The 25,401-nt window shown below is 43.1% G+C and overlaps 2 protein-coding genes across 3 annotated transcripts in view; one reads left to right on the plus strand and one right to left on the minus strand.

Moving 5' to 3' along the window:
- Positions 1-9,920, plus strand: part of LOC139381446 (hypoxia-inducible factor 1-alpha inhibitor-like) — a 30,703-nt gene extending 20,783 nt beyond the window's left edge. Inside the window, exons 6-8 of one of the 2 annotated variants that reach the window (XM_071124987.1) lie at positions 2,334-2,397; positions 3,368-3,478; positions 4,611-9,920. In XM_071124987.1, the coding sequence (XP_070981088.1) occupies positions 2,334-2,397; positions 3,368-3,478; positions 4,611-4,667 (232 nt within the window). In that variant the 3' untranslated portion in view covers positions 4,668-9,920. Of the gene's footprint in view, positions 1-2,333; positions 2,398-3,367; positions 3,785-4,610 lie in introns of those variants that run through there. The other variant, XM_071124986.1, reaches the window with a different exon arrangement.
- Positions 9,921-15,175: 5,255 nt separating this feature from the next.
- The window catches only part of LOC139381258 (1-phosphatidylinositol 4,5-bisphosphate phosphodiesterase epsilon-1-like), a 46,600-nt gene continuing 36,374 nt past the window's right edge, over positions 15,176-25,401 (minus strand). The window contains exons 21-32 of the mRNA XM_071124727.1: positions 25,210-25,327; positions 24,852-25,010; positions 24,360-24,659; positions 23,845-24,008; positions 21,414-21,675; positions 18,253-18,371; positions 17,945-18,073; positions 17,503-17,736; positions 17,012-17,167; positions 16,604-16,828; positions 16,099-16,340; positions 15,176-15,809 (exon numbers count right to left, since the gene is read on the minus strand). Of these exons, the coding sequence (XP_070980828.1) occupies positions 16,146-16,340; positions 16,604-16,828; positions 17,012-17,167; positions 17,503-17,736; positions 17,945-18,073; positions 18,253-18,371; positions 21,414-21,675; positions 23,845-24,008; positions 24,360-24,659; positions 24,852-25,010; positions 25,210-25,327 (2,061 nt within the window). The 3' untranslated portion in view covers positions 15,176-15,809; positions 16,099-16,145. The remainder of the gene's footprint in view (positions 15,810-16,098; positions 16,341-16,603; positions 16,829-17,011; positions 17,168-17,502; positions 17,737-17,944; positions 18,074-18,252; positions 18,372-21,413; positions 21,676-23,844; positions 24,009-24,359; positions 24,660-24,851; positions 25,011-25,209; positions 25,328-25,401) is intronic.

A 25,401-nucleotide genomic window follows, 5' to 3' on the forward strand; every position in this document is an offset into this window, starting at 1 on the left:
ATATCAAGTTTGCTGAGTAGAGTGTTGGTGGCTATTTTGTAAATTACATCGCCGAAGTCAAGGATCGGTAGCATAGTTAGTTTTACGAGGGTATGTTTGGCAGCACGAGTGAAGGAGGGTTTATTGCGAAATAGGAAGGCGATTCTAGATTTACTTTTGGATTGGAGATGCTTAATGTGAGTCTGGAAGGAGAGTTTACAGTTTAACCAGACACCTAGGTATTTGTAGTTGTCCACATATTCTAAGTCAGAACCGTCCAGAGTAGTGATGCCAGTCGGGCAGGTGCGGGCAGCGATTTGTTAAAGTGCATGCATTTAGTTTTACTAGCATTTAAAAGCAGTTGGTGGCCACGGAAGGATTGTTGTATGACATTGAAGCTCGAATGGAGGTTAGTTAACACAGTGTCCAAAGAAGGGCCAGAGGCATACAGAATGGTGTCGTCTGCGTAGAGGTGGATCAGAGAATCACCAGGAGCAAGAGCGAAATCATTGATATATACAGAGAAAAGAGTCGGCCCGAGAATTGAACCCTGTGGCACCCCCATAGACTGCCAGAGGTCCGGACAACAGGCCCTCCGATTTGACACACTGAACTCTATCTGAGAAGTAGTTGGTGAACCAGGCGAGGCAGTCATTTGAGAAAACAAGGCTATTGAGTCTGCCGATAAGAATGCTGTGATTGACTGAGTCGAAAGCCTTGGCCAGGTCGATGAAGATGGCTGCACAGTACTGTCTTTTATCAATGGCGGTTATGATATCGTTTAGGACCTTGAGTGTGACTGAGGTGCATCCATGACCAGCTTGGAAACCAGATTGCATTCTGGAGAAGGTACGGTGGAATTTGAAATGGTTGGCGATCTGTTCTGATATTGCTTTTGTTGTGTTGAACTTGACAGTACCACTTGTGAATGAGTGGGGGATTATTACATGTTTTACTTGGTGAATGTTATTTTGTAGCCTTGTGCACTTGATCAATGAATACTATTGTGACCACTATAATAGAGCAAAAATATGTTTGTTTCATTCTATTTCTACTTTAAGAAGTTTTTTTCCCAAGTGCAATAATTAGATGTGTGTGGTCACAAGCATTCTATTATAAAGGCTGTCATGGCTGACTGCAATATTAGTGTATTGTTTTTTCTCCAGACTTGAGTGTCATTTGCAGTAAAGTCTAGGCAAGTAATAACATTGGATTGCTTTCCTTATATTTTTTTCTGGTGAGTTAGGTTCACATTAACCACTTCATTTTACACACACAGACTGAGCATGTAGATCATATTCTTTGTTGTTTAATTAGATAAAGCCTGTCTTTCCCCTTAGCAGGGACTTTTTTTTTCTTGTTTCGGTGCAACAACAAAAAAAATGTCACCTTTTTTGGGCCCTCACCAGTTTGCATCCCTGCACTGTGTTCTTGAGGACCTTCAATGCTGCAGAAATGTTTTGGTACCCTTCCCCAGATCTGTTCCTCTACACAATAGTGTTTTGGAGTTCTACAGACAATTCCTTTGACCTCATGGTTTGGTTTTTGCTCTGACATGCACTGTCAACTTTGGGACCTTATATAGACAGGTATGTAACTTTTCCAAATCATGTCCAATCAATTGAATTTACCACAGGTGGACTCCAATCAGGTTGTAGAAACATGTTGAGGGTCAATGGAAACAAGATGCACCTGAGCTCAATTTCGAGTCTCATGTCAGAGGGTCTGAATACTTATGTAAATACGGTATTTGTATTTTATACATTTGCAAAAAATGTCTAAACCAATTTTCTCTTTGTCATTATTTATGGGGTATTGTGTGTAGACTGATCAGAATTTTTAGAATAAGGATGTAACGTAACACAATGTGGAAAAGTGGAAGGGATCTGAATACTTTCCAAATGCATTGTAGGACAGACACTTTAAAACATTTTTTTTTACTTTTTCCATTAATTAAGTGTTTCTATGGGCTAGTTCTGTGGGCTAGTAGCAGTATGGCCAAATTCAACGTTTCATCAAATAATTGTTTAATATTTATTTTTAACACCTAAAGGGGTACTAAAATTCCACATCAAATAGGTAAATGATCCTTGGTATGACCATCTTAAAACAATGATATATGTTAGCTAAGTAGAACCCCCCCCCACAGTCACAATGTGAGGGTATCTGTAACTAAGCCCTGTATTTGTAAGAGATGTTATGTAGCGTGTATGATGCTGTTTTCTCACTAAGGATGCTGTCGTTGAAATGCCAACATTGTGGCATTGTGGAACCTGACTTGATAGTTTGACCTGTTGGTGACATTGTAAATGATCTGCTAATCCTGCTCTGTTTTCTTTTCACGGCTAACTCAGGTGGCACCACATTGAGTCCCTGCTGAGTGGTGGCGTGACCATTACTGTCAACTTCTGGTACAAGGTACAGTACATGACCAAAAGTATGTGTACATCTCCTCGTCGAACATCTCATTCCAAAATCAAAGTTGGTCCCCCCTTTTGCTGCTACAGCGGCCTTCAATCTTCTGGGAAGGCTTTCCACTAAATGTTGGAACATTGCTGCGGGGACTTCCATTCAGCCACAAGAGCATTAGTGAGGTCGGGCACTGATGTTGGACAATTAGGCCTAGCTCGCAGTCGTCGTTCAAATTCATCCCAAATGTGTTAGATGGAGTTGAGGACAGTTCTCTATGCAGGCCAGTCAAGTTCTTCCGCACTAGTCTCGACAAACCATTTCTGTATGGACCTCGCTTTGTGCACGGGGTCATTGTCATGCTGAAACAGAAAAGGGTCTTCCCCAAACTGTTGCCACAAAATTGGAAGCACAGAATCATCTAGAATGTCATTGTATGCTGGAGCGTTAAGAGTTCCCTTCACTGGAACTAAGGGGTCTAGCGCAAACCATGAAATAAAGCCCTAGACCATTAGCAGCACAGAAATTTGACGTACTGACTTGTTGGAAAGGTGGCATCCTATGACGGTGAACAGGTTGAAAGTCACTGAGCTCTTCAGTAAGGCCATTCGACTGCCAATGTTTGTCTATGGAGATTGATTGCATGGCTGTGTGTCCGATTTTATACACATGACATCAGCGGGTGTGGCTGTCCACATACTTTTGGATATATTGTGTATGAACTCACTGAAATATGTCACCATGTCTCATATCACTGACAGTATCACCTTTACTACATTCATGTCAACAAATGTTGTGGCACCCCGAAGGAGGCAGCGTTAGTCAAAATATTGGTGAAATGAATCATTTTGCATTGAGGGATATATATTTTTTTCTTCACTAGTAATTTTAAATAAACTTGAATCACCACGACACATCCTTACTCATAGAAATGGAATTTGATGTTCTGTCCTTACTAAATTATCTATCTTTCCCCCAGGGTGCGCCAACGCCCAAGAGGATAGAAAACCCACTGAGAGCCCATCAGAAGGTGGCAGTCATGAGAAACATAGAGAAGATGCTGGGGGAGGCACTGGGAGACCCACACGAGGTACTGGAACTGGACAGACGGGTGGAATATTATGATAGTATTTATGGGAGATCTAGCCTGGTATCTGTATGTGCTGCTGAAGCCAACACCTCTGACTGTTGTTGTTATATCTTGCATGACCGCCATAGTTGGGTAAACCTAAGCACAAACATATCTGGACCAGGCTACCGAAGATCCCACCTACCCAATGATTTCAGAGCTAGAACATGACTACCTCAGAGTCATTCTGAGTCACACATTTCTAGAACATCAAATGAGATTTCACAGCTCTGAGGTCCAAGATTCTCACTGGTTCCAGAACTAGAACATGACATTAAATCAAATGAATGACATTCCGTCAGGCTGCTCTGTATGTAGTTAGTCCTGTAGGAATAGTGCAGAAGGAGGGAGGGGTGTTGGTACAGGACAAAGTGAATGGTGGAGGGGGGGATGTGGTACAGGACAAAGTGAATGGTGGAGGGGGGATGTGGTACAGTACAAAGTGAATGGAGGAGGGGCGGATGTGGTACAGTACAAAGTGAATGGAGGAGGGGCGGATGTGGTACAGTACAAAGTGAATGGAGGAGGGGGGATGTGGTACAGTACAAAGTGAATGAAGGAGGGGGGGATGTGGTACAGTACAAAGTGAATGGAGGACAAAGTGAATGGAGGATGTGGTACAGTACAAAGTGTGGAATGGAGGAGGGGGGGGGGTGTGGTACAGTACAAAGTGAATGGAGGAGGGGGGGATGTGGTACAGTACAGAGTGAAGTACAAAGTGAGGAGGGGGGGATGTGGTACAGTACAAAGTGAATGGAGGAGGGGCGGATGTGGTACAGTACAAAGTGAAGTGGAGGAGGGGGGATGTGGTACAGTACAAAGTGAATGGAGGAGGGGGGATGTGGTACAGTACAGAGTGAATGGAGGAGGGGGGGATGTGGTACAGTACAAAGTGAATGGAGGATTGGGAGGGGGATGTGGTACAGTACAAAGTGAATGGGGGGGTACAGTTCAAAGAGGACAGGCCACTCAATGAAACAATGCTATAGCTACAGTATACAGTATCTTACCTAATAGTAGGCCCTTATGTTTCCAACAACTGACTTTGTTTTAATGTAAATGTTTTCATTAATCTGTGTTGTCTGTACTGTAGGTTGGTCCTTTACTGAATATGATGATCCAGGGCCGATATGACCAGGGATTCAGCTAGAGGTACTGCCGCAGAACTGTTGCCAAACTGCTGCTTGTGTGTGCGTTCAGTACACACGCCTGATTTGTGTGTATGTAGGCGAGCATGTGTATACGTGTGTGCACATTCGGGCTGTCAAGCTAGTCAAGCTAGTCACCTTGAGAGACTTGGCCAATCACACTTTCTGCTCTGCTTTGATTGTCTGGGAACCATAGTCATCGCAACCTCCGCCACCAGTGGGAAGACTAGTGGATGGACAGACTAGCCATGGACACCCACATGCAGTATGCCGTCAGAGACTGATACTCTGTTGATGAACTGTGTAAATTACATAATGTAGACTTGTGGTATTTGTGTGTGAGTCAAGTGATAGGCAGCCGTGTAGGTATCAAAGAATAACCCCCAAATACCCTAAAGGTGGAAGTTGCCCCTAATTAATCGCTGATGCAGGGTCAGATAATATACATTTTATCATCACACGAAATAGAATTGGGGTTAGGATAATCTGATCCTAGATCTGTAGTTGGAGGCTATTTCTACCTTGAGCACTTGAACCACTAAAGGGTGTGTGTTGGGCAGTTGTTACATCTGAGTCATAACCAACCAGAAACTCCCATCCTCTATTCAACCCCTCCGCCTGTCATTACTGTTTGTAACTATAGCAACACAACTGTAGCTTGATTTATTAAATACGAATAGCTCCCCTCAGATATAACATACACTCACCGGACAGTTTATTAGGCACAATCTGAATTATTCGGGGCATTCTACAAGGTGTTGGAAAAGTTCCACAGGGATGTTGGTCCCTGCTGACCCGATGCCGTCACGCAGTTGCTGCAGATTGGACGGCGGTGCATTGATGCTGTGAAACAACAGCCCGTTCCATCTCATCCTATAGATGCTCTATAGGGTTGAGGTCTGGAGACTGTGCAGGTACCTCAAATAAACTGAACTCACTGTCATGTTCCAGGTGATGTTTATCCACTCCTCAAATGTCCAGTGTTGGTTATCACGTGTTTGTTGCACCATTCTTGGTCAATTCTATACACTGTCCTGGAGGGAGATACTGGATCCGGCGCCCCTGGTACCAACAATCATACAATGCTCAAAGTCGCTGACGTCACTTGGTTTGCCCATTCTAACATTCAATCAAACAGTAACTGAATGCCTCGATGTCTGCCTGCTTTATATAGCAAGCCATGGCCACGTGACTCACTGTCTTAATGAACGATTCATATTTGTGAACGGGGTGGTGTACCTAATAAACTGGCTGATGAGTGTATCAACTGAATACATTTCTAGTACCTAAAGTAGGCCTATTTATTTTGTGACAAACTTCTAAATTAATTTGCTGCACTTTCACCCTGAAAGAGATGAGTCATATTTTGGTTATTCTGTTGATTTAATTGTTGACCGTCAGTCAGTAAGCTGACTTGTTTCTGTATGGTATTACGGTTTTTAGGAGCAAAAAATCAGCAAAAAACAAGTTATATTGTGTTTTATAAACACTGAAAGAGCGCTTGATTGTGTGATTGCCTGTACTTGATTTATTTAATTTAAATGATTTCTGAACATTGCTATGTTATAAGTATGTTTTGTATGATGGTTTGTGTACATTTAGGCATAACTGATTTTCTGTTGGTGTGTTTTGAATTTTTTATGTTATAATACATGGTACATTTTAAGTCAAGATTGAGGATGGGCTAAAAAGTATTTTAACTTAATCAATTGCAACTGCAAAGTAAAATAAGAATATAACAAGTGTGTGTGCATGCAACCGCACTCAGTGTGTGTCAGTAGAGTTGAATGATGGTTGTTATTGTGCCATTGTCAAGTGTTTCCAGTGAACACTTCACTTCAACAGGTGCAGTTTAGAGCATAGGACCGGTTTTAAAGCACATATTGGTGGCATCCCAAATCGTACCCTTTCCCCTGTGTGCCCTGGTCAAAAGAGGTGTACTTTAAAGGGAATAGTGTGCCATTTGGGACTTAGACCTAGTGCTGTGTTCCAAACCAGGTGTGTCCTTCAGGGTTGGGGCTGTTTTCATTTCAATTCAGTCAATTCAGGAAGTTAACAATTCTAATTTCAATTTTTCAAATTGACCCAACCCTGGTGTCATAGAACCGTTAAGGTGGTTTCAAGTTAATGGGAGTAAATAAGTAAATTACAAGTAAACGATGTTCAAAAAGCTGTATGTGTGGGTAGTGCTTTGGCAGTCATGACATTTTTTCAGCTGGTTATTGTCATGCAAAATAACGTTAATTAACAATTACACGTTTAGCGTCTCCGGGCCTCCAGGCATACAAGCCGTTGATGCGCGCCTTTGGAACATCTACATTTAAAAAATTATAGTAAATCAATTTAATATACACCATCACAATAAAGCCATTTTTTAATTAAGTCAGTTCTAAAGAAATGTATTTCTGAAGAACAGAATATGACTTGGCCTACAGTATGTTATCTGGCTATGCGCCATGCCATAGGCTTGTTCATTTAGCTGACAAGATATGCTTAAGTGCCGTGCCATTATTTTATATTATTTTATAGTGAGAAGAATATAACTGAGCTTTGCTAAATAATGTAGAAAATGATATTTTTCCCATTCCGGAGCGAGTGCACATATGAAGTGGCTATGTTTAGCGTAAAAGTGATCATTTGAAACAGGTCCTACAGTGCCTTGCGAAAGTATTCGGCCCCCTTGAACTTTGCGACCTTTTGCCACATTTCAGGCTTCAAACATAAAGATATAAAACTGTATTTTTTTTGTGAAGAATCAACAAGTGGGACACAATCATGAAGTGGAACAACATTTATTGGATATTTCAAACTTTTTAACAAATCAAAAACTGAAAAATTGGGCGTGCAAAATTATTCAGCCCCCTTAAGTTAATACTTTGTAGCGCCACCTTTTGCTGCGATTACAGCTGTAAGTCGCTTGGGGTATGTCTCTATCAGTTTTGCACATCAAGACTGACATTTTTTCCCATTCCTCCTTGCAAAACAGCTCGAGCTCAATGGGGTTGGATGGAGAGCATTTGTGAACAGCAGTTTTCAGTTCTTTCCACAGATTCCCGATTGGATTCAGGTCTGGACTTTGACTTGGCCATTCTAACACCTGGATATGTTTATTTTTGAACCATTCCATTGTAGATTTTTGCTTTATGTTTTGGATCATTGTCTTGTTGGAAGACAAATCTCGGTCTTTTGCAGACTCCATCAGGTTTTCTTCCAGAATGGTCCTGTATTTGGCTCCATCCATCTTCCCATCAATTTTAACCATCTTCCCTGTCCCTGCTGAAGAAAAGCAGGCCCAAACCATGATGCTGCCACCACCATGTTTGACAGTGGGGATATGTGTTCAGGGTGATGAGCTGTGTTGCTTTTACGCCAAACATAACGTTTTGCATTGTTGCCAAAAAGTTCAATTTTGGTTTCATCTGACCAGAGCACCTTCTTCCACATGTTTGGTGTGTCTCCCAGGTGGCTTGTGGCAAACTTTAAACGACACTTTTGATGGATATCTTTAATTAAGAAATGGCTTTCTTCTTGCCACTCTTCCATAAAGGCCAGATTTGTGCAATATACGACTGATTGTTGTCCTATGGACAGTCTCCCACCTCAGCTGTAGATCTCTGCAGTTCATCCAGAGTGATCATGGGCATCTTGGCTGCATCTCTGATCAGTCTTCTCCTTGTATGAGCTGAAAGTTTAGAGGGACGGCCAGGTCTTGGTAGATTTGCAGTTGTCTGATACTCCATCCATTTCAATATTATCGCTTGCACAGTGCTCCTTGGGATGTTTAAAGCTTGGGAAATCTTTTTGTATCCAAATCCGGCTTTAAACTTCTTCACAACAGCATCTCGGACCTGCCTGGTGTGTTCCTTGTTCTTCATGATGCTCTCTGCGCTTTTGACGGACCTCTGAGACTATCACAGTGCAGGTGCATTTATACGGAGACTTGATTACACACAGGTGGATTGTATTTATCATCATTAGTCATTTAGGTCAACATTGGATCATTCAGAGATCCTCACTGAACTTCTGGAGAGAGTTTGCTGCACTGAAAGTAAAGGGGCTGAATAATTTTGCACGCCCAATTTTTCAGTTTTTGATTTGTTAAAAAACTTTGAAATATCCAATAAATGTCGTTCCACTTCATGATTGTGTCCCACTTGTTGTTGATTCTTCACAAAAAAATACAGTTTTATATCTTTGTTTGAAGCCTGAAATGTGGCAAAAGGTCGCAAAGTTCAAGGGGGCCGAATACTTTCGCAAGGCACTGTATATGCTAGATTTAGAGTTATTTGGCAACTTTAGTTGTGAATGATGCAAACCGTATGAATCAAAACATATATGGCCTGCGTGATGTGACTATAGGCTATTTATGATTTGAAAGTCGCAAACCAGTTTGCGCTCTGTTCCTTGCCTCAGGCTGCACAGCTGTTCTTTCATCAAGTGATCATATTTTCACCCATCAGACTATTCTCAATTTAATATTTATTAATATGTGAAATGAGTTTAGATTTAGAATGGCCCATTATCAAATGCGCAGGGGGAAAAAGACACCATCTGTATGCACTCGAATTGCGAATGGAGGCCTGGCGCGTTCTCGACGGTGTGTTTTTCAATGATGCCTGGTACTTCGGTTTAAGAGCAGAGCTTCACTTAATATGAGCTGCTCCATGCATCACCCACAGTTTGAGGAGAATGCTCTTGCTGCGCGACAGGTGACATTCCACCCAAACTCTATGCCATGGGCTCGCCAACCCAGTTCCTACAGCTACCCAGTGCTGAATTTGGGAAACTGAATGTAATCGGTTCGTTAACATCAATGTTAACATGTTTTCGCAACGAAACATATTTAACTAAACTGTTGACAGCCCCTCTGCACGCTCTAGAAATGAATAAAGGAGAGGGTTGAGGAGATAGAAATGCATGGTGGTGAGATATTCTGTATAGCTAAAGGGAATGTGCCACACAATTAATTATGAAAACATATGTTAGGGCAGAGCATTTATGGTATAAATGTCATAGCAAATGAAAGAAGGACATCTTGGGCATATATTTTGCATTCATTACGTCTTCATATCTTACTTCATTCAGTACGGAGTTGTAGACCGTTAAATAGTGTGCACTTGTGACAATTTGCCCCATCAGCGGGTAAATTGTCACACTACGTCGGGTAAGTTGTCACATTGGATTATTAACAAATAATGATTTTAATTTCAAATTCAAAACCAAATTTAACTTAATTAAAGAACTCAAAATAAAAACAATCATGCCTAGAGAATCTGGAAAATCATGCCTTTCAATCAAAACAATAATGCTGTCAGAGCCCACATTAAGTGGCAAGACCACTTCACTTTGAACTTTGAAATCAAACGTTCTCTGGCATGAACTCATAGACTCAGCAAAAAAAGAAACGTCCCTTTTTCAGGACCCTGTCTTTCAAAGATAATTCGTAAAGATTCAAATAACTAAACATATCTTTATTGTATAGGGTTTAAACACTGTTTCTCATGCTTGTTCAATGAACCATAAACAATTAATGAACATGCACCTGTGGAACCGGTCGTTAAGACACTAACAGCTTACAGACGGTAGGCAAATTAAGGTCACAGTTATGAAAACTTAGGACACTAAAGAGGCCTTTCTACTGACTCTGAAAAACACCAAAAGAAAGATGCCCAGGGTCCCTGCTCATCTGCGTGAACGTGCCTTAGGCATGCTGCTAGGAGGCATGAGGACTGCAGATGTGGCCAGGGCAATAAATTGCAATGTCCGTACTGTGAGACACCTAAGACAGCACTACAGGGAGACAGGACAGAAAGCTGATCAGCCTCGCAGTGGCAGACCATGTGTAACAACACCTGCACAGGATCGGTACATCCGAACATCACACCTGTGGGACAGGTACAGGATGGCAACAACAAATGCCTGAATTACACCAGGAATGCACAATCCCTCCATCAGTGGTCAGACTGTTCGCAATAGGCTGAGAGAGGCCGGACTGAGGGCTTGTAGGCCTGTTGTAAGGCAGGTCCTCACCAGACATCACTGGCAACAACATCGCCTATGGGCACAAACCCACCATCGCTGGACCAGACAGGACTGGCAAAAAGTGCTCTTCACTGACGAGTTGCAGTTTTGTCTCACCAGGGGTGATGGCCGGATTCGCGTTTATCGTCGAAGGAATGAACGTTACTCCGAGGCCTGTACTCTGGAGCGGGATCAATTTCGAGGTGGATGGTCACAGCATCATCGGACTGTGCCTGCAATGACAACAAGCTATCTTAACGCTGTGCGTTACAGGGAAGACATCCTCCCTCATGTGATACCTTTCCTGCAGGCTCATCCTGACATGACCCTCCAGCATGACAATGCCACCAGCCATACTGCTCGTTCTGTGTGGGATTTCCTGCATGACAGGAATGTCAGTGTTCTGCCATGGCCAGCGAAGAGCCCGGATCTCAATCCCATTGAGTACATCTGGGACCTGTTGGATCGGAAGGTGGGGGGGGCATTCCCCCCAGAAATGTCTAGGAACTTGCAGGTGCCTTGGTGGAAGAGTGGGGTAACATCTCACAGCAAGAACTGGCAAATCTGGTGCAGTCCATGAGGAGGAGATGCACTGCAGTACTTTAGTATCTGGTGTTGCCACCAGCTGCATTGACTGTTACTTTTGATTTTGACCCCCCCCCCCCCCCCCTTTGTTCAGGGACATATTATTCAATTATGCAGATAAATTGCTTAAATGTTTAAAGTCTTAGCAAAACAGACTTGGTGTTTAAACACACTAATGCACAGTTTTGTAACAGCCTACATCCGTATCTGACTAATCAGACTCATCTTCAGAAACACAGTTCTGGCACACATACATTGCCTGGCCTGAGGTGTAAGCATCATGGGCCCATTTGTTGCATCTCACACACTTCACCCAAGTGTCCTTTGGCAGGCTGTTTGAAAATGGCTCCACACAGATGAGGCAGAAGCACTCTTCATCTGATGACTCTTCTACAATATATTTATTTTTTTAGCTGCCTTCTTGTTCTTTGCAGATCCACATTTTGAACTGGGCAGGTCTGTGTCTGAGCTTGTGCTAGGCTGGAATGGTGCTGGCAGATTGGTGCTGGGGCCTGGCAGAGCTGGAATAGTGCTGGGGCCTGGCAGGGTTGGTGCTGGGGCCTGGTAGGGTTGGGTTCTGAATGGGGTGATCTGTAATGTAGGATGGCGCATACTCGTTTTCCAGAAATACATCCCTGTTGTAAGGTTGTACCCCAGCCACCCTAAAGCCAGCCTGGATGTTCAAGGGTGTTGCAACCAGAGGATTGGCAATTGCAACAATCCCAGGAATGTCATAAATTGACGTTGTCTTCCTGGGATTGTTCCTCATCCAGGAATCACACGTGGTGTTGATGTGCCTCTTTAGTGGCCTGTAGACAAACCTGTCTAAGGGCTGAAGCCGATGAGAGCAATGGGGTGGGAATGACAGCATAATTATGCAATTTTCTTTGGCATAATTGAGTCCATCAATGGACAGATGAGACTCATGGTTGTCCAAAAGGAGTAAACAGGGCTTCTCCTTTGAGCACCTCGTATGCTTGACTATATGTTTCAGGAAGTCAACAAAGTGCACATCTTTCATCTACCCAGAGAGATTTGCCCCTCCTTTGCTGCCAGGTGGCCCATTTATCAGGAAATGATTGTGGAAGTTGACACGGGGAATATAAAATATGGAGGTATACTATTCCCTGTGGCTGAGACAGCACAGGCCAGTGTGACAAGGGTTCCCCTTTCAGCGGAGGTCAGTGATCCTACTTGTTTGAATCCACGTCTGCCCACCACTTTGTCAGGTTTATGTTCAGTGGTCACCCCAGTTTCATCGACATTCCATATGTCTCCTGGTCCAAATTTGTTTTTTTCTGTTGCACTTCTGCGACATTGTCCAAGAAAGCATTAACATTTTCTCTGTTGAAGCTACTTGCCCTGGCAAGGCTAGTTGCCTCTGGCTTTCTCAGCGACAGCGTTGGGTGCTGCTTTAAGAAGCCTGTAAACCACTCCGAGCTGGCCTTTTCCTTTTCTGCCCACATTGGCGCAAGCTTCAGCTGGTGTGCCACAGCAAACTGGTAGGCAAGTCTTCTGACCTCACTTGGCGACAGACCAAAATAAATGTCAGCTGACCTAATAATATACTGAACAAGCTGCATCTCCAAATCAGCTGAAAAAATCTGCCGTGGCTTTGTATAGCCTACCACGGTTGTTGGCATGGCTGTCTAACTTTCAACTTCTTCTCTGGTAAACTTTGACAATACCTAGTCAGAATATGGTAATTTATGGCAAAATCCTTCTCTGTACTCCTGATTTGATTTGTTCTGCAACTTCACCTGCCTCACTGCCTTTAACATTATGCCAGGTCGTGTGCTGCCATTCTGTCTTTCTTTTATCATTTCTAACCTTCCTTCCTTCCTTCCTTCCTTCCTTCCTTCCTTCCTTCCTTCCTTCAAAAACACATTTCCTCATTGCAATTACAGATTCATTACAGGCTTATCACGCCCACCTTCCCGTCTACTATTCTTGTTGCCACAATGCAATTCATAACACTACTTCATACTTTGTCACAAATTTAGAGTTGTGTGTGGATATACTGTCTCATACAGTAGGCATGTTGTGTGTTAGTAGACACACACACACACACCAGAGTCTGTTTTGTGAAGTCCAGGGATATGTCTGCTGCTCTAAACTATATGTATATATGATAATCCATTTACAGTAACATTTAATACTATTATCAGAGCTGATTACACAATATCACAATGTTTTTTGAGCATGTTCTATGTATACTGGGGCAAATTGTCACATGTGAAGACTTTCCCCAAGGTCATTGAGACAACTGACACGTGTGCTAATGTTGGCTAAATCTCAAGGTTAGCTCAACATAGGACTGCAGCTAAAGTATCAAAATACACGTTATTGTCTCCTCCATTCAGTGCAAAATTATCATTTTGAACATTCATACCTAAAAGTTTTATTGCATAAAATGTAAAGTGCAATTTTTTTTATTTTCAAGGGGAAAAATAAGGAACTTGTGCTCACCTCAGATTAGTAACCATGACCACATGTGAACAGGAAGTTGACCATAGAACATGTAGTCACACAAATGAGCTATTTGAGATAGCGCCTCTAGTGTTGGAGGTATGAACCCCTATGCATAATAATACAGTCCACACTCAAAGGGGATTAAGCAATTTTTTTTAAATTTTGGATTTTAGGCTAGACATGTGTACCAAAGACATCCTAAATCAGATTTGTTTTATGGTTTTCTGCCACGTATAATATGCAGTAGGCTATGTATTGTATAAGGCACAATCATATATATATATATATATATATATATTTTTTTTTCAGGCTTGGTCTTATAAGCCTATGCATATGCCCTAATATGCATATGGATGTTTTGAATTAATAATCACCATAGAAAGCACTGTCCATTTCATTGTTAGGCTTTTCCACAACAACCATGTTTTACACTCTGTTTCAACCTGCTGTTGAACTTCTTTCTTCAAATTGATCGATCACAGTGAGGTGAGTTTTAAAAAGCATGACACCGTTTTGATGAGTGTTTGATGTGATTTTTGATGCATTTGCATTGATATCAGAGTGGTTAGAGGGACAATAGAGCCCTGAGTACCAGGCCGTTAAGGACCTGATGGTAGTTAGTGAGTTGGCTACTACCAAAGCTTGTCCAGAGTGCATAATAGGAGAATACCGTTACTCAACTGTCACGTGGAATTTTACTGCGTTCTTGACTGCTGGTGTGGCGATAATACGTCACTGCAACAGCCCTATAGTATGGAGGCCCTTCTGTGATTGGTAATGTGGTGATTTTAAACGCCATCATATTAGTTTGTTATTAACAGTAATATATTAATAGTCTGGTTAAACCAGACTGACCATGGCTGTGCTCAATGGTGAACGCAGCATTCACTAGGCTAATATACTAATGCTGCGTGTTAAAATCCTACACCTTCAGTGACTGACTACAAATGTTCTAGGAGTGTACTAGCCATGTGTATTATCTCCCCAACAGGCCGTATTGTACTCCTCTGGCAATCTCAAAACAAATATGGAATGTGCCAAGCGGAATGTTCATGTCTTGTTGTTTATATTTAGGCTGATATTCTAACAGTGTGTAGCAGCAAGGGAGTGTGTGCTTGATTGTTTATAGTATCAATATTGTTCATGAAAAATACTAGTTCAATGAAATGGTCTGTTAAGTAATTTTACAGTTAAGTCCCAGAGGTTAAATTGCTCTCACTGTGTCTGTTTCTCCTTCCTGTACTTTGTGTGCCTAGCTCTGTTATGGCATGGCTCAAGAAATCGCAAGAACAATGGATATCTTTTTTTTTCTCGTGTCTTTTCTAAAAAAAACTTAACATTGTTTTCTGGGTTCCTGCACTTGTATGATTTGAGTGTGTCTGCTGTATTGTGCACTGATTTATAAATGACTGGAGTTCTATTGTTGTGCAAGTAGCTTTGAAATAAAATGTTCAACTTTATTGATCAAGCCCTTGTATCAGTCATCACAGCGGTTTGGTGTCAAATTCTGTCATTGCAGAGATTCATTCTGAAGAAATGGACCAAAGGATACAGCTAAAGCACTGGGAAAATGTTATATAGTAATACAATAGTAATATCACAGTATTTTAAACCAGCAGTAAAGTAGTGAAAGGTTGAACAAAACCCATAGGCTTTAATGTATAAATTAGGTTTGAGGGATGACCGGTGAAATCGGCTCTGTCTGATGATTGATTCTTCAACCACTTCAGACTTGTCAGGTTGAGGTCTTCTGTAACCATAGGAAAGCACAATATCACCATCTGCTGGTCTGTATCTGTCCTACAGTTGGTGTGTTTGTCTCTTATGTCTGACTGGATTAAAACCTGGGTCTTTGCATGCCAGAAGATTGTGTTAGGCGTTAGTTTGGGGAACTAATGCAAGTCTTCAATAAATTCACATGCTGATATTGTGCCAGCTCCAGGTAGATTAAGATAAGGTTTATTGGATTGTGGACTGCCCTGAGTGACAAAAGATACCCAGGAGTTGCACGGCTCCAATTCCACATCTGCCCTGTCAGGCCAGCTTGGAAATTTTAATTTGACTGCCTGAAGGGAGATAAAGACAAACAGATTACAAGCATATACAGTACACGTACAAATACTCTCCATTTGAAAATAGAGAATATAAGAGATCATATTTCACACTTCAGTGGAGAACTCAGGTGCAAAATGGAATGTTTCCATCCCCCAAATTCTTAACGATAGCGAGGTTGTTTAACTATAAGGAGGTAGACTTGGATTTGCTTGTCCAGAAATTACAGAGAGGGTTAGACATGGAGATCCTATAATTCACTGAATCAGCAGGATCTCCATGATGCTTGAGTTCTCATAATACCTTGTGTGCGTGTGTAGTAGAACGGGTGTAGAGGAGAACCACTAGCGTCACTCTCTGGTCTCGCTCAGATGAAGACAGCACGCTGCCCTCTCGTCCTTGCTGTGCACCACCTCAGAGCAGGCGTGAGCCCCGATCCATACGGCCCGGCTCCGGCCTGTCAGTCGTTTCAACTCGCCCGCCAACGATATTCCTTTCCGCCGATCCTCGCGAACTGGTCTGACACAGTCTTCACGCTGAGCTGTCTGAGGTTATTAAAGTTATGGCTAGTTACTCCGGAAAAATATCCCCAACATCGGTCATTACAAAATAGTGGGATTTATTAGATTGAGACATTTGCAAACTGTTCTTTTGGTTGGGCTGGTCTTGCCATCCTCAACACAGCAAACATTTTTACAGAAACATATTTACAGTTACTGACAAATTAAAAACACATTGCCCGTGCAGGAAATCTAACACATTTGGCAATCAACAACAACTGAAGCATCACACAATCACATATCCTCACCTCCTTTCCCTGAGCCTGCTCCCGGGGTCTGAGAATGAATTTCCCCTGACCCCTCCACCTCCCCTGGGCCTGGAATACACACTCCTGGTCCAGGAGGGTCCTCTGGGTGGGTTTGGCAGGGAGCCTGCGCCCCAGGGGCTCCTTGACCACTTCCTCTATCAGAATGTAGTCGCTGGCGTTGCCCGCAGACGGCAGGACGCTGGACTGTCTGGCTTTGCTCAGTGTCTACGAGTGAAATGGAGATCAGGTAAAGGCGTGATCTATAATTTCAACATCCTGCAAGAGGTGTAGTTAAGGAAAGGTAACCACGCCCAAATTCATAGACTGATGCAAAGACTGACAGTCCATTTGATTCTCTAATCACACTGAACATCTAAAACATCAAGCGTGTGCCTGACTCCCATATACCTGTTGGATGAGGTCATTGGCTGTGATGTGTCGGGGAGCTCTGAGGGTCATCTGTGATTGGTCAGGACACACTCCATGTACTTCCACCAGGAAGGAATCATCCTCCAGTCCACAGCTTACCTCCATCTCTATATCTGTCTTCCCTTCATTCAAAGGCTGAAACAAAGGTGAATAGTAAACTTATGGTTAAAGGTAGTTTTTTTTTTACAGACATCAATAATAGTATAATTAATAATGGCAAGGAATGGCATAACTGGTGAATTCCACACAGACATTGGAAGGAACAGGGTCAGCTGCAGTTCAGCAGCCCCAGAGCAGTGTTGGGGGTTGAACAAGGTTGAGTAGAGAAAATACCAAAATTATTAGAATTCCAGACTCTGAAGCAACAAAATGGGAAAACTGTGCAATGCCTTTCTTACTGACTGAAAGTCATACATTTGATCATAAGAGAACAGAACAGTGATTTTGAGTAGGTTGGAATGCACCCAGACCTTTTCTCTCGTTTTGAGGCACACTCTGCCCAGGTAGCCTTCATCAGGGTTCCAACTCTGAATGACCCTGAATATCTCCTCCTCAGGCCTGATGGTCCTCTGCAGGAGAGGCTTTCGAGCCTCCCCCCTCTCACCCCTACTCTCCCCCCTCTCCCGGGGCAATGCCACCCTCTCTTCCATCAAGAAGCAAGAAGAGAGGGAGAAGCGAGTGGAGGAGGAGAGGGATGGATGGATCTAGGTGGGAGAGAGATTAAGCATTATATTGTTGCACTCACTTTTCTGAAATGAATCTCGAAGATCCAGATCATCTTTACCTCTCCTCCCCTCAAAAATACATTCCCATAAGAGTTTCAGATACCACAGAGTTGCCCAAAATGTGTAGAATATGGAGGTACAGCAGGTACAGTATATGGTGATGTGAGAAGATGCAGTGCTCACTCACAATGTGTAGGAGCTGTCTGGCAGTGGTCCTCTCACTCACACTGACCACTATGAAAGGCTCAGGCCCAGGGACTCCATGTACGGTGACCCTGTACTGCACAGCAGCCCTTCGATCCTCTGTACTGAAGAGCTGGGACACACACACAGCATGAGTTTAGGGGTAATGCAGGGCCGAATCAAAATCCTGTAGACTGACCGAGTTTCTGTCCAGGACATTAGTAGGAAAAATCTGCACTACACATTCACTCACTAGACATAGTCCCTACACACTTCACTCAATATACTGTACACTACACACTATACACTCACCCGTGATGCAGGCTGTGAACCTGCTGCTCCACTGTCTTCAGTTCTATGGCTGTAGATGAACAGACTAGAGACTGGCAGGGCCTCGTTGTGCTGATTCCTCAGCTGCACATGTCTGTATCCTGCCACACACACGTTTTGGAAATAATTGCCACTGTTAGTATTGGGAATATAATGCTCTCATTTGACAGCATTGTAGCTTTTTCTCCCTTCAAGTTTTTTAATATATATTTTTTACCCTGCTCTCTCTTTTAAAACAAACTTTATATGGGCATAGCATTTCTACAGTTCTGTGTGAATTCAATTAGCTAATCAAATTTGAAAAGTTATTTTTTTAAAAATTTTCTGTAAAGTATAGGAATTATTTTAACACAGACCGTTTTATTGGATAGCGGTAAAAATATTTAGAGAATCCGTTAGCTGAGCCAAAGCTGCCAAGCATAGACTTGATGTGACAGAGAGACTTCATGTCTGGTCTGAGTAATGTGGGAACCAATGGGACAGGACTGGAGTACCAAATGTTCCTGAACGGGAAAGCACAGCAGTCTCCAAATTTGTTTTGTGCATCCCTCAAGAATGAATGAAGCAAGCCGATGATTTACAATGAAACGTTTATTTACAAAAAGCCTGGTTTAACAAAGTTTGCATCTAAAATAGAAAATAGCAAAAAAAGAAGTGCCTGCATTAAAAACACAAATAGATGCAGGGGCAAGAACATTTAGGCCACAGTTTGGTAATGAGTGGTCGTCCCAAGGAGTCACAAGTTGTCAATGAACTCCCAGATTGTGGGTTGTCTGGTCTTCTCAAAAAATAACCCAAGTGACCGATACCAGGCCTTCACTATGCTGTTGGTCTTCCAGATGTCTTGTAGGACAACATCGTGGTTGTTACACATTTCTAGAATAAGAATATACAAAAACAACATAAAAAAACAACAAAAAATATCATCTTAGCCTAATACGCCTAGGCTACTGTTTTTAACATCATACCCATGTTATATTCCTTTCTCCCCAGTGACAATCCACGTCTTCTCAAAGTTCTCCAGAAAGGTGGACAGCTCCGGTACCTAAAAGAATGCCGTTTCCTTCAGCTCCTTGAAACACTTCACAGCGTCAGCCGGCAGAACAAATGTGAGTGTGCAGAACATCTTGACGTGGTGGGTCGCAGGCTCTTCAGCTCCATGGAACACTTCACCGCGTCAGCTGGCAGAACAAATGTGAGTGTGTAGAACATCTTGACGTGGTGGGTCGCAGGCTCTTCAGCTCCTTGGAACACTTCACCGCGTCAGCCGGCAGAACAAATGTGAGTGTGTAGAACATCTTGACGTGGTGGGTCGCAGGCTCTTCAGCACTTGGAACGCACAAGTATATGTGTTGTGCAATAACATGTTTGCTAAAAAATATAAATATAACATTAGATGGCATGTTCAATTCAAGGTGTTTTGCCCAATTTTGTAAATGGACACATTATTAGACTAAAGCAATCATTTAAATTTAGTCCTAGTTTTATTTCACGTGTAGGCCTATGGCAGCACAAATCTGAATATAGACCTACAACAATAAAACACATTTAAACAGGCCTACAATATAATGTAAAAAAAAACACATTTATAATTAGGCTATATAAATTGTTGGTACATACCTCAGACTTATCCGTCATAACAATATAGGCTGCTGCATAAACCATTGACTCCATCATGCAGGTGGGGTGCATCCTTTCTGTGCATCCTGTGAATGGTGTGCACCTCCTGGCATAAAGATGGGATCTTCTTGAATGATCCATCTGCAAACACATGCTTGCATGCCCGACAGAATTCTAAGTTGGGTTTCGTTGTGAAGATAAGGAATCTGTCCTGGTCCACTGTCGTGCTGGAAGAAATGGGGTTCACGGCCTTGTTCACGCGTGGTGCTATGATAGATCTCAGGTATGATTGACCAGGTTGGAGAGGGTTGCAGGTAGATCGGAATCGGAGAGGGTTGCCGGCTCAGACGGCGTCGTGTCTCCCTCATCTGTGACTCCTGCCTCAAGGATGACAGGGTCGGGAAGAGTTCTATCTTTACCTGCTGCCATGCCATGGCTCTCAGGGATGGTTTCAGCCAGTACCGGCGGCGCCTGCTTCTTCTTTTGCCGGTGATTCTGTAGGTCTACACACTTTTTTACGTTGTGTACAGGGTTGTTTCTGACAGTCTCGGACAACTGATGACTCCAAAACACGGTGTCTGCTTTTCTCGGTCTCCAGATTCCTCTTCTTCTGGATATTCAACTCCCATTTTCTGTCATGTTCCACACCTGTTGACCTGTCACAGTTCCATCCGGGTCATAGTTGTGTACTCCTGACACGTTGGAAATATTGGTCCCCCAGTCAGTGAAGAATATGGGACCTCGGCACTTGTGAGAATTATTTGATGCACATGCAGTATGAATTGTTTTTTGCAGGCTTTTGTTCCATTTTGTAGATGTAGCCATCATGTTCGATCCTGCTTCCCGGTATTGAGAGGATCACTGCTTCAAGTGAATTGAAATTGAAAGCTCTACTCGTTTTGGGTGCCGGTACGGATGGATAGCTCAGAGAGTCTGCTCTTTTTCTATCGATTGGTTGAATGACAGTTGAGTAGTAGTAGTAGCTTGTTCTTGGAAGGATAGCTGTTGAGGAAAGGAATGGCCTATTTGTACAAAACAATATAACTTTTATATATTATTTATTTTTTACCAACTAGGCTATTTGCAAGTCTATTGTTGAACTATCAAGGTCCCTCCAAAATGATGTGTTAAAAGCTCTGACAGTTTTTGCAGTTTCTGTGTCTTTGCACAAACAGAAATGATAATTTCAAACAGAATAGTTTGTGCATGAATTAGGCTCATTATAGCAGCATATAGGCTGACATTTGCATTCAACAGTTTGGAATGTCTGGAGTTTTAATCATGACTACATTTTTCTATGCTAACTTGGTAATTAGTATTTTTTTCATCTGAAAGGACTGTAGCTGTACCAAGCTTGGGTCTTCTAGTCTTTTAATAAAAAACACAATCTTTGTGTGTGTGTGTGTGTGCCTGTGTTTAAAATGAGATTAGTGCATGGAAGATAAGTCATAGATAAAATTATGTAGCATGTGTGTGTCTCTGTGTGTGTTTTTTCAGAGTCTCTGTGTGTGCGCCTACTGTACCTGTCCTGAGTGCTCTGAGTGGTATGATCCTATGAGCCGTGGTCTGGGAGCTGTTGTGTTCCACCACAGTAAACCGTAGGAAGGCCAGGTCAGCCATGAGTAGGGGGAAGTGGAAGCTCTGGTTCCATATGGGGTTCAGGGGGTTACGGTGGATGGGTTTGGTGCGGAAGTGGCACCCGTCTGCCTGCATGCCCATGATGTCTACCTCAATGTAGGGATTGCCTGCTGTGGTCCCTGGGCATACATTCTGACCAGAGATGATCTGGAAGGAATGGAAAGAGATAGGGAGAAAGAGACGGAGAAAGACATCCATAAAAAACTGAACAAAAAAGGAAACCAGTTGACACTGCTGCTTTTGCGGATCACTAGCTACTTGTTGTATACTACTGTTATCATGTGATTGTACACTGAGTGGACAAAACATTAAGAACACCTGCTCTTTCCATGACATGGACCAGGTGAAAGCTATGATCCCTTATTGAAGTCACCTGTTAAATCCACTTCAATCAGTGTAGATGAAGGGGAGGCGACAGGTTAAAGAAGGATTTTTAAGCCTCGAGACAATTGAGACATGGATTGTGTATGTGTGCCATTAAGAGCGCGAATGGGCAAAACAAAAGATTGAAGTGCTTTTGAACGGCTTATGGTAGTAGATGCCAGACGCAGCGGTTTGAGTGTGACAAGAACTGCAAAGCTGCTGGGTTTTTCACACTCAACAGTTTCCCATGTGTATCAAGAAAGATCCACCACCCAAAGGACATCCAACCAACTTGACACAACTGTGGGAAGCACTGGAGTCAACATTGCCCAGCATTATACAGTTGAAAGTTTGACACCTTGTAGAGTCCATGCCCGACAAATTGTGGAGGTTTTGAAGGCAAAAGGGGTTGCAACTTAATACTAGGAAGGTGTTCCTAATGTTTTGTACGCTCAGTATATGTATAGTGCATTCAGAAAGTATTCAGACCCCTTTACTTTTTCCACATTTTGTGACATTACAGCCTTCTTATAAAATGTATTAAATCGTATTTTTCCCCCTCATCAATCTACACACAATAACCCATAACGACAAAGGAAAAACTGAAATATCACATTTACATAAGTATTCAGACCCTTTACTCAGTACTTTGTTGAAGCACCTTTTACAGCCTCGAGTCTTCTTGGATATGACACTACAAGCTTGGCACATCTGTATTTGGGGAGTTTCTCCCATTCTTCTCTGCAAATCCTCTCAAGCTCTGTCAGGTTGGATGGGGAGCGTTGCTGCACAGCTATTTTCAGGTCTCTCCAGAGATGTACGATCGGTTTCGAGTCCGGGCTCTGTCTGGGCAACTCAGACAGTCATTCAGAGACTTGTCCCGAACCTTCACCCCAGTCTGAGGCTCTGAATGCTCTGGAGCAGGTTTTCATCAAGGATCTCTCTGTACTTTTCTCTGTTCATCTTTCCCTCGATCCTAACTAGTCTCCCAGTCCCAGCTGCTGAAAAACATCCCCACAGCATGATGCTGCCATCACCATGTTTCACCATAGGGATGGTGCCAGGTTTCCTCCAGACGTGACGCTTGGAATCCAGAGCATCTTGTTTCTCATGGTCTGAGAGTCTTTAGGTGCCTTTTGGCAAACTCCAAGTTGTCATGTGCCTTTTACTGAGGAGTGGCTTCCATCTGGCCACTCTACCATAAAGGCCTGATTGGTGGAGTGCTGCAGAGATTATTGTCCTTCTGGATGGTTCTCCCATCTCCACAGAGGAACTCTGGAGCTCTGTCAGAGTGACCATCAGGTTCTTGGTCACCTCCCTGACCAAGGCCCTTCTCCCCCGATTTTTCAGTTTGTCCGGGCGGCCAACTCTAGGAATAGTGTTGGTGCTTCCAAACTTCTTCCATTTAAGAATGATGGAGGCCACTGTCTTCTTGGGAACTTTCAATGCTGCAGAAATATTTTGGTACCCTTCCCCAGATCTGTGCCTCGACCCAATCCTGTCTCGGAGCTCTACGGACAATTCCTTTGACTTCATGGCTTGGTTTTTGCTCTGTGGACCTTATATAGACAAGTGTGTACCTTTCCAAATCATGTCCAATCAATTGAGTTTGACACAGGTGGACTCCAATCAAGTTGTAAAAACATCTCAAGGATGATCAATGGAAACAGGATGCACCTGAGCTCAATTCGAGTCTCATCGCAAAGGGTCTGAATACTTATGTAAATAAGGTATTTCTGTTTTTTTATTTTTAATACATTTGCAAATGTCTAAAAAAAGTTTTTCGCTTTTTCATTATGGGATATTGTGTGTAGATTGATGAGGGGGGGGGGGAAACAATTCAATCAATTTTAGAATAAGGCTGTAACGTAAACAAAATGTGGAAAAAGTCAAGGGGTCTGAACACTTTCTGAATGCACTGTATACATCCAACTATTACTGCTATATACTCACAGTGAGAGTGAACAAGGCGGGGCTCATGCCCTCTGGGTCTCTGTCAAGGGGGCAGAAGTGTCTGTAGAGTGGGCAGCTGGCATCCCACAGGACCGGGGGCTTCAGTACATACCCACAACCCCCGTTAGGCTCAAACATGGCCGCGTTCAGCTGCAGGGGCAGGTCTGTCAGAGAAGGAGAGAGAGAAAGAGAGAGAGAGAAATATGGTCACTTTCAGAAAGACTCAAAAAGAGGTTTGTGCTCCAACAACTAAAATTTCAGACAGACGTCATTTTCAAGAAGGATGTTGTCGACTTGTGCTCCATTCAATTGGCTTCCCTGATTCAACTTCTGAAATAGTGAATTTGCCAAACCCCTTGTTCCCTTGTACTTTCAACTGAATGCAGACAGCGCCAACTCATTCTGCCAGTAGGTCTAACATGGTTTGCTTGAATGAAGCTAGCCAAATGAATTTCCCACTTTAGGCATAATAAAGCAAACTTGACTTAGTTGACGACTCCTAGCGTCAAGCTCACCATCGGTCTGGTAGTTGAGAGCGACCAGCTGTATTCCATGCAGCCAGAATAGTAGGGGACTGGGGTTGGTGGAGTCAATACGTGTGGCTGCCGGGTAAGTTCGCAGGAGCTGGGCGCTGGTGTGTTGGATCAGCTTCCGGGAGTAGCGGCGACACAGGCGCTTGGCAGCGTTCTCATTGACTGAGGAGACGTGATAGCATTTTGGGGTGCGGATGAGGGAGCTGAGGGAGGCATTACAGGTGTAGGGAGGGGAGGTGGGTGATTCTTCCCAGTTGGGACGGGGGCCCTCTGATGCTGCTCCTTCAGATTTAGGGGAAAGGGTTATGAGAGACGTGTGTTAGAGGTATGCGTTTGTGTGTGTGTGAGACACACTGACCGCAAAGGGTTTAACTTTCAAGTATATCCAAAAGATGTCTAGCCTGTCTAGGAAATAGTAGCAGACCGCTAGCATTGAGTTAGAACTCTGTCATGGGGCAGAGAAGAGTAGCCTACCTCGCCCTGGGGTGCGCATCACTGTCGATGGGTCCCCTGGAAAACCTTTCCCTGGGGGATTCCCAAAGATGGACCTCCTGCCCTTTCCTCTAGAAGAAAGAACTTCTTTTCTCTCTTTTCTCTCTCTGGGAGTATCAGATGGAGTAGGGGTGGATAGACCTGGGACCCCACACACACAGAAGTCATCCAAATGTGAAAATAGTGAATACCTTTGCAAAGGGGTCTCACAAGTAAGACAAATGCTTCAGAGATATTATATAGGCCTATACCTACAATTATATCAAAAGACTGGAAACGAACCTATTTACAAGGAATTGTATAGTTTGTTTACAGAAGGGGATGTAATGTAAGGAACTACCTGGGAATTTGACAGCTTGACAGTAGATCACCAGATCTGAGAGCTCCTGGGCTATCTGTCGTCCTTCCTTCTTGCTTCGAGGCAGCTTGAATTCTTCCTCCAACTCCTTGCCAAATACCTGTGTGTGTGTGTGTATGTATGTGTGTGTGTGTGTGTAGAAAAATACAAAAGAGACAAAACTATTTCAGACAA

The sequence above is a fragment of the Oncorhynchus clarkii genome, chromosome 23 (assembly GCF_045791955.1).
Source record: "Oncorhynchus clarkii lewisi isolate Uvic-CL-2024 chromosome 23, UVic_Ocla_1.0, whole genome shotgun sequence".
Classification (NCBI taxonomy): domain Eukaryota; kingdom Metazoa; phylum Chordata; class Actinopteri; order Salmoniformes; family Salmonidae; genus Oncorhynchus; species Oncorhynchus clarkii.